Source organism: Neopelma chrysocephalum, unplaced genomic scaffold, assembly GCF_003984885.1.
Source record: "Neopelma chrysocephalum unplaced genomic scaffold, ASM398488v2 Primary Assembly neopelma1_63, whole genome shotgun sequence".
In the NCBI taxonomy this organism is placed as follows: domain Eukaryota; kingdom Metazoa; phylum Chordata; class Aves; order Passeriformes; family Pipridae; genus Neopelma; species Neopelma chrysocephalum.
In genome coordinates this window covers 10499571-10508618 of record NW_020897720.1, presented here as the reverse complement: position 1 = coordinate 10508618, position 9048 = coordinate 10499571, and the positions used below count along the sequence as shown (strand labels likewise).

The 9048-nt window shown below is 49.3% G+C and overlaps 1 protein-coding gene across 1 annotated transcript; it reads right to left on the bottom strand.

The window, feature by feature from the left end:
* Positions 1-3769: 3769 nt before the first annotated feature.
* ATOX1 (antioxidant 1 copper chaperone) lies at positions 3770-8529 on the bottom strand. Its single transcript, XM_027682863.1, has 4 exons — positions 8418-8529; positions 7175-7250; positions 5717-5869; positions 3770-3974 (listed from the first exon to the last, which is right to left on the bottom strand). The coding sequence occupies exons 1-3, from the start codon at positions 8421-8423 to the stop codon at positions 5736-5738; spliced, it is 216 nt and encodes a 71-aa protein (XP_027538664.1). The 5' UTR covers positions 8424-8529; the 3' UTR covers positions 3770-3974; positions 5717-5735.
* Between the last annotated feature and the right edge of the window lie 519 nt (positions 8530-9048).

Genomic DNA, 9048 nt, shown 5'->3' with positions numbered 1-9048 from the left:
AGTGCAACCTCCAGGTTCAGCTGCACAGCTTTAGCTCAAAGAGCAGCTGGTCAGGCCAGTGTTGCTAATGTTGACCCCAAAAGCAAGGGGGTATAATCCTGCCTGCAAGTCAAACATCAGCCATGGTGCTCATCCAGCTCCCAGCTCTGCCACTGCTGTGCCTGGGCTGGGAGCAGGCAGGCGAGAGAAGGTGGAAGCCTGAGGCAGATTTTCTTACAGCAAACATTTAAAAGCACAGTAAGACTAGAAAATCCCCATCCTTTGGTAACGAATCCCCTGTGTAACAGTTTTAACACCCAGACACAACACGCCTGTGGAATTCCTGAGATTGTTGCAAACTGAACCCTTCTTTCCCACCCTGAAATTTCACAGCAGTTTAACTCTCCAAGCCATCAGGGATCACCGTTTGTAGGCACTGAGGGGGATCTCCAGTCCCTTCTCTGCTTTCTGCAGCCTGCGGTGCTATTTTTGAAATTCTCTCATTTACTGGGTGGTTCGACTGAGTACAACTGCTCCTTTGGCTAAAACCATCCCCCGCCTGTCATCAGGTAATTAGAAAGCGCCAAAAAGCCAGTGGTGCTTAAGGCGGCCCTGGGATAACCACGGCAGCTTTTTCTTTTGTGGATAAAGGACTGGGCTTTGGAGGCTGTAGACTTTTCCCCTGAAATCAGATTTTGGTTTGAAAAGCAGGGTAAGGTAACACTGGGTGAAAAAATGACACCCAGAAGCACAAGAAGGGCAATGCTGCAAACACAACGAGGTGGGTGAGAAAAGCAAACATCTTCTGCTGGAAACACCACGGGGCAGAGGGGGAGAGGGGGAGAAGGGGGGTGGGAATGCAAAGATAATTTTGAGGCAGAGGAAACAAAAGAACTTTCAAAGCCCATCCCTCCGGGTTTGCCCAGATCTTACTGGTGCTGCAGCTACAGGCAGTTCATGGATTCTCACAGTTGAGCTGGAGCTGGACTGAAACCTTGTGAAGAAACCAGAAGTGAAGAAAAAAAAAAAAGGAAAAAAAACAAAAAAGAAACCAGAAGTGAAGAAACCAGAAGTCTCCCTGCTGCTGGAGGACATATTCATGCATGGCAATGCACCATAGACCTCACCAGCTGCTCATCCCGCTGACACATCCCTCTTCCAGCAGGTCACTGGGTTGTCCTGCAGAGCCAAGGTGTCTGTGGTACAGGAAAGCTCCTTTTCCAAGTGCCACCCTTTCCTGTTTGCATTGCAAACTGAGCATTTCCTTGTCTGAAAACAGCCTCACAGCCTCAGTGTCTGGCATATTGTTTCCTGTGGAAAATATTGTGACATTATCTTTGTGGGCTTGTTGGGGTCTCTTCCTATGACATGCAGCCAATTTCAGGCCAACCCGATCAATGAAGATTTTGAAGATCTTGAAGTTGGGCAGTGGTGGAACAAAGAGACTCTGCTTAGGTACTGACTTCTCTTACTCTTTTAGTCTATGAAGTTGTTTTTTCTCCCAGAGCTTTTCCATAAGCCTCTCATCCAGCCACCCTGCAAGGTCTGCTGCTCCATTCAGACTCAACCATCCCTCCCTAACTCCCCTATCCCAGCTGTAGTCAGCCCAAGCACAGCCCACACCCCAAAGCAAGAACTGTCCCAGGGTGTCATTGCTCAGCTCTGGCTGCATGCTCGTGGGAGAAGTGGCCTCTTGGGAGGATCCTGTGCTCCTGCAGAGCCACTGCTCCAGGAGTGCTGCTGCAGAGCCTCCTGCACTCACTCTCCTGGAGTCAGGACCAGCAGGTCGTCTTCCCCAAACACCTTATCTTATCCAGAGGAAAGGGAAACAAGTAGAAAAAGTGTTCTGCAGATTGCCTGCTCTGGTTGCAATGCCCTGGTCCCCTGATAAGCTTGCAAGGTTGATGGGGGAGCATACATGATGCTGTCCTGCTGGGGTCTTGGTGGAAAAAACAAGGAGCAGCTTGGGAGTCATCCTCCAGCCCTGTTCTAACAGGAGTTGTCCTGGTTCTTTGGTACTTTCACTGAATATGCCCAGAGTGCTGGGGTTAGTGACCATCACAGTGCTTCTCTCCTCTGGAGGCTGGAGAAGAACCCCTAGCAGCTCCCTTCCCTTCTCCACAGGGCCAGGGGAAAGGAAGGGGGATGCGATGAGACTGGGCCCACTCAAGGAAGGATAAGGCAGAGCTCAGGGGAGCCCTTGGTGCTTTCCCAGCTGTTTGTTCCCATCAGCACCCTCAGGGTATGGCACCACAGAGAGGTGGCCTATGCACACTTGTCACTCCTGATCCCTCTGCTCTGGAACGAGAGAGGAGTGAGGAGAAGGACATCAAATGCCACGAGCCATCAGGTATGAAAGCCTGCAAACCCTGCACACACACTTCAGGTATCTGCATGAACCTCCTGGATGGCTGTGGGTAGGAACCTTTCCTTGTCTGGCTCAGAGATAAGCAGGCTTTAACCAAAACAGAGCAGGGAGAGGGGAGCAGAGCAGCGAGGGGAGTGTGGGTAGCACAGGCTGCAGCCCAGACATCAAGGAGGAGCAGCCTGGTTTACAGCAAGACAGACTGGAGTTATCCTCTGTGGGCACAACACTGCCAGTCTGGCAGACAGCAAGGGCCACAAGGACTGCTGGCTCCAAGGCCAGCCGTGCCACCACGTGCCATCCAGCTCCATGCCAAAGCAACAGCCATGCCTGGGAGGAAGCTGAAAGCAATAAATGATAACCAAGATTGGCAAACATCAGCTCAGAGCAGCAAGGGTGGGCTAGGGAAAGGGCTTCACTCGCTCCCTGGGACCCTGGACAGGTCCTGCTGGGCATCTGAGTGCACAGGCACAAAGCAGAAATAGGTTGTGGTTCTGGGCCTTGGCTCTGGAAATTTCTTGCCACTGGGAGATTTTAATGCAAGAAAATAATGCAGTGATGTTACACTGTAGCCTTTAGCTTCCCTTAAATTAAAAAGTAATAAAAAGTGTCTGCAACACATTCCTTGAAGTGTCTCTCTCTCCAGCCCTCTGGAAGTGCATCTACACCAATTAATCATGCTCTAGATCAAAGGTAAAGGGGGACTTTGAAGCAGGATATCACTCTAGGAAAGAGTAAATTGCAACTATGTCAAAAGTAACCTTAATGTACAAGTGTGAAAAATCTCTAAATATAAACTTCTCCTCCAAACTTTAGTTGGTTTTCCTTTCTGTAGAACAAGTCCCATATGACAGGTAGGCATGGGAGACATCTCCCAGGTGAAACGAGAGACAGCAGACTGGGACAGGCATGCAGTCTTTTTACTGGGCTGAAAACCTGAATTAAAAGGAAGCAACAGTGCAGCACAGAACACTGGTCACTGGGCCAGGAAATAAGGGACCTTGGAGATTCCCACACCCTTCTCCTTTCTCCATCCCTTCTGTATTTCCCATCAGCTCAGTCTGCTGCACACTTTGTGTCTCATGGCCCCATTGAGCTCAAAAGGACACGTGATTATCCTTGACTTACAGGGGCTACCAGAGTCCCTTCTTCCCAGAACTTGCATCCCAAACGGAAAGTTTGTCTGTTTTGAGAGGAAAAAACAACTGCCAAGACACAGATCCCCAGCATCTAAGTGACATTCAAACACAGTTCTCCTGAGACATGTCCCTCAGGCAGAGGTTGCAGTCAGCTTCTAAGGATAGGTGCAATTTCCTGGGAGACCTGTCCTGCATGTAATGGGTAGTTTCCCATCCCTAAAAGCCACCTCTTTTACAGAAGACCATTCAAAGCAGTACAAGACACACAAGACACACAGACATGCACTGAAAGTTAAAAGCAGTGCCTTGATTTACTGTGGGACTAGAAACAAAACATAACCTCCTCCTCTAGATTTCTGAAGCCCAAGATGCAGCTGTCTCCTCCTGCCAGCCTTCTGCTTTCTGACATCTGGCACAGGTCAAATGACACAGCAAGCTGGGAGACATGCAAACAGTTAAGCCATCTTTTTGCTGAAGCCATGTTTGAGTTCCTGCAAAATAAATAAATACACAAATAAATAAATAAATAAATGGGAAAAATACCAAGGCCCAGAGGAGACAATGTTATGCAGAGATGCCCTCTGCCGGTCACAAGCCAAGAGAAATTCATCCACCAGAGATCTACGCCAAGGATTAGCAACTTCCCTCCCTCCTTTTATAGATTAGCCCCTAAAAATATTCTCTATGGAGGGAAATGTGGTGTGTAAAATTTAAAGTACTGTTTTTTTCCCCCTGACTGCTGAAGTGATTTAGCAGCAAACTACTTGCAAGGGCTGTCCAGCCACCCCTCTCCTTTGTTTTGGATCTTTCAATCCTTGGGTAAGTCAAAGAGCTTCAAAGTCAGTTAAAATGCAACAGGAAAACAAAAGTTCTGCCAGGTTGGTCAGCCAAACTGACTCTCTGGCTGCATTGATGTAATGTAAGGAAAATGGTGAGAAAACTGGGCCAGGAAAAGGGACACATCCACATTATTTGAGACTGGCTTTCCTGTAATAGTTAAATTCTTCAGGCACTTGAGACATAATCCACAAGTCCCTGCAAGTTAAAAAACCTCTTGCAGTCAATACCACAAGCTGAAAACTATTTGAGGCACTAATCAATTCAGAGCATGTTTCTCTCTAAGTGGAGATATTATTTGATTAGAGCTATGATTTTAAACAATTTCTATGAAGCATGGAGAGCCTACTCAAATGAAACAAACTGCAGATTTTACATCTGTCAAGTCACTCTATTAAAACAATGCAGATCTATTGCACACACATCACTACCAGCTCAACTCTTTCTTTTATCAGTTTAATTCCTGCTGGTGTAAATCCCTGATTTAATTTACTGACTGGGAATTAAATCAGCATGAACTGGTTTCAGCGCATCTGTTCTGGGTATTTGTGATGATCCAACCAGACTATTTAAAAAATGTCATTGGATCAGAAAGCTCCACTGACAGAAACAAGCTCTTAAGAGATGCAATTTAATAACCTTGCACACTAAAGAATAGCACATGCAGTGAGTGGGCAGCCCCTCTCCTCCCCCTTTATTCTTTTCCACTGAAATTAAACCTTGTCTGCAAAAATATTTTACAGTCAGGAGAGTTTTGTACACGTCCTCATAGCGCTGGAACCCTGGGAAAACTGACAGGCTGCAACAATCAGGTTGTCACTGGGACAGACGTCCAGTTGGCCAGGGGCTTTGTGCACTGGGAGCTATTCAAAACCCAACATTTTACATCCATGAGGGTGCCAGGGTGCTGCTGTTTTTCCATCCCTGAGTTTAGTGGAGGATTTACAGCGTTATCAGGAGAATCAGCTGTTGGAGGTCCTTGTGCTAAGCACCAACCCACCACACCATGTACCCACAGGGCTCTTTGTGTCCCATCACTCTCCCTGCTATTTTTGGGGCCCACCACTCTCTCTGGTCAGCTGTTGAACGTCTTTGGGATTTGTTTTCATGCATGATATGCTCTGGCAAACTCCAGGTTCACCTGGAAATGGCAGAGAGGCTGCGTTCTACCCCTCTACTACAGATGGGCTTTGCAGCGTAGCTAAGGGGTCCCACACAGAAATGGTGCTGGCTGTGTGTGGTCCAGCTGCTTCTCTGATATGAGGGGTTTGCTGAAGCTGGATCTGCAGGTCTTTTTTCATTTGTGCTTCCCAGGAAGAAGCCTGTTTAACTGGGAGAGCTGGAAAAAGCTCAGCTCTCTCTCTTCCACATTGGATACACCTGGTATATACCTAACCTCCTCACACCAGGCAAGGCTACTGCTCAGATTTCTCCCCGAGGTAGGAAGCGTTCTTTCCAGTCTTCTTCAAGGTTTCCAACAGGGTGTCAACGTTGTGCTCCGAGTCGATGAACACCTTCTTGTTGGGCAGGTCAATATCAAACTGGACACCTATGAGGAAAGAAAGTTTTGCACAGCTAGAAGCAGCCAAATGGTGTGAACACGGGGAAAGCTCAACTTCACATATCTGTGCTCCCCAGGCCATCAGTCAAATGGACATTTATCTCCTGCCAGCAAACCCTGATACCACCACCAGACAGCAAAATAAAACTGGTGTCCTGCCAGCAATGGTGTGAAGGGAGCCAGATCTGCTGTAGCTCTGCACTGGGCACCACAGTTTCTCAACTGTTTTAATCTACTCACTCCACCTTGGACCAACACAATCACTCATGCAGTAACCAGAATAAAACTGAGTTTAAACCAACCACTACAATCTCCACCCAGCTCAGCCTGTGCTGTGGTTTAGCATGGACACATTTATGACAGGGTCACGATAGGTTTCCTCAGTGGTGGGGGTTCCTAACAGCTCTAAGATGAAGGAAGGAAAAGGCATTTTCCCACGTGGATTTCCCAGTGGCTAATAAGGGTGAGCCTTCTCAGCCCAGGGAAAACAAATGGACATGAAGTCTCTATCCAGTCACTTATTTTCACAAAACTTGTAGGTATGTATCAGCTTTGAGAGCTCTGCCACCTCATCACATGAGGCTGATATTGCCCAGCATGTTGAAGAGTGATGGAGGTGGTGACAACCACACATGGACAAGGTGAGATTCCCACAGCCTGGTAACGGGGTCTGGAAGAACTTGCAAGGCCTTTGCCTTGGTGATTGAAAGCTGTTCTCCCTTGGAGGGGAGCAAGTCCTCACAACCAGTGAGTGCAGCCTAAATCTTTCTCTCTTGGAAATGCCAGCATACAGGAGACATGGGTTATAATTTTCCAGGTGGTATTAAAAACAGGCTATGCAGACAACCACCAAACACTCTGCTCAGCAGCTCTTCACTGTGACTGCTGATGACACATCTAGGGAAGCATCACAGATACCCCAGGCCTCCTTGGAAACAATGCCAGGCAGGACATCCACCTCCCTTCCTTCTGGCAGCCTGAGCAGGGGTCTACCAGTGTCCTTCCCAGAGGGTTCAGGGTGAGGCCCTGGTGATTCAGAGCCACCTGCAGCCATGGCAGCTCCTCCCTCCTTTGACATTTCTCCAAGGGTCACACAGACCTGCAAACAACCAGTGACTAGTTACTGACTAAGGAGCAGGCCCAGAGCAGAGCAGGCAGAAGTTTCCAACTTCCAGCTTTTACCCATGGCATTCCTCTTCAAGACAGAGGATCCCAGGACACTGCCATCCCACTCTGGAGCTGGTGTTGCTCCAGAGAGCTGGCTGTCCCACACCACACCCAGCACTGACTCACCTCCCAGCCTGTGCAGGACACGGGTGACTGCGTTGGAGCAGCCTTCGCAGGTCATGTCCACAAAGAACTCGTGTTTCTGAAAAGAGGCAGACGAGGGGTCAGGGAGGGCACAGTTGGCAACACACCATGAACACTCTTGTCCTCCACACTTGCCTTTTCCCTTGGGGAGGTGGGTTCAAAGCCTCCCCAGCCAAAAGGTCCACACATGCCACTAAGGGATCCACAGGGAACAGAGAGCTCTTGGTACTCCTCCCTTGGGTGTCCTTGCGCTGTCCCTCACAGCATAATCCAGAGGGAACTTTGGAGACTGTCTGGCTACCTCCAGGGTCAGCACAGGTTGCCATCTCTGTGGCCTTTGCTGGATTCACTCCACTTGCCCAGAAGAAGCAAATCTCCTGCCTCACTGTCCTGTCTTAGTCTGTGAGGTGTTCATTGCTTCCTCGCCCTTATTCTTCTTGTGTCTACAAGGTCTCTGGTCCCCAGCATAATAAAAGCATAAACAAAGTAGAAATTTAAGGAGCATTAGTGATGTTTTTTCATCCTTCCACTCCAATGGGGCCCCAGTGATAACTTCACTACCTGTGAGAGACACTGGGTCAACACAAACTTGTTTGGCTGTAACTAATCACTGCCTTCAACCTTTGGCACCAGACGGGTCCTTATTTCCTTCTCTCGCACTTGCTTTTTGCTTTCTTTAAAAAAGAAAAGCCATTTTTCATTTGTTACCTGCCACCCATATTTCATTTATTACCTATAACCCATATATCATTTGTTACCTGCAACCCATATTTCATTTGTTACCTACAACCCCTATTTCCACCTATTCATAACCATCCTGTGCACCCCCCCCCGCCCCTGTAAGGCTAAAACCCTCTTAGGATCATCCACCGCGGAGGCAGCTCGGGACAGCATATCCCACTGGGATTTTTTTTTTTTCAGTGTCATTGCCATTTTCTTCATTTTTATTCCCCAAGAATGCCCTGCGCGCTCTGGGGTGCTGCATGGGGAGGTGAGGGGGGGGGCAGGAGGGTCCCACCGCTGCTCCCCCTCTGGGGCTGAGGGAGCTCCGGGGACTGGGGGAGCTCCGGGGGCTGCGGGACCCCCGCGGCTGCCCCGGCACCGGGCAGCGCCCTCCTCGTCCCGCCGCCCCGCCACGTCCCCGGTCCCCACACAGCCCCCCCGGCCCCTCCACGTCCCTGCCGGCCCCCGGAGCCCCCCACCCGCGGCCCCGGCCCGCACCCACCGGCATGGCGGAGATCCCGGTTCCCGGATCCCGACGCGGAGGAAGGGGCGGTCCGTGCCCGCTCCATGGCTGAGGCCGTCGGGAGGCGCAAGGAGCCGGGAGAAGGTTAAGGAGAAAGCTGTGAGGAAGTTTGGGTCACAGCCGGTCCGTGTGGACCCCGCTGTGGTGCTCTGCCCGCTCCCGGGCGAAGCATCAGCGCAGGGACAGAGGGAGGTGGGAAGAGCCATGAGGTGGGGCCGGGCTGCTTCAGAAAGCTCCTTCCTCCCTTGATTTTGGAGGTCTGGGGACTTAACTGGCTTAAGAGAGTTCTGGTAGACTGGATATTGAGCGAGGGAGGTTTGGGGGGAGTCTCTGCTTCAGAGTAGGTTGAGAGGCAGGATGCTGGTCCCTGAAGATGTACTTGCTTTGGGGTGCTTTGCTGCTTTGAGTTTTGTTTTTGTTTTTTGTTTTGTGGGTTTTTTTGTTTGTTGTTGTTGTTTTGTGTTTTAGGTGTTTTTTTTTGTTTTGTTTTTGTTTTCTTGTTGGTTTTAGTTTTGTTTGGGTGTTTAGTTTGTTGTTTGTTTGATTGAGGGTTTTTTTTTGGATTCGGTTGGGTTTTTTTAATTCCCTGGCTGTATGGTTTCTTGAAAGA

Excerpts from the sequence above, each read along its gene's own strand:
- ATOX1 (XM_027682863.1), bottom strand. Across the intron at positions 5,870-7,174 it reads TGTCCTGCACAGGCTGGGAG|GTGTCCAGTTTGATATTGAC; the intron begins GTGAGTCAGTGC and ends CTTTCCTCATAG.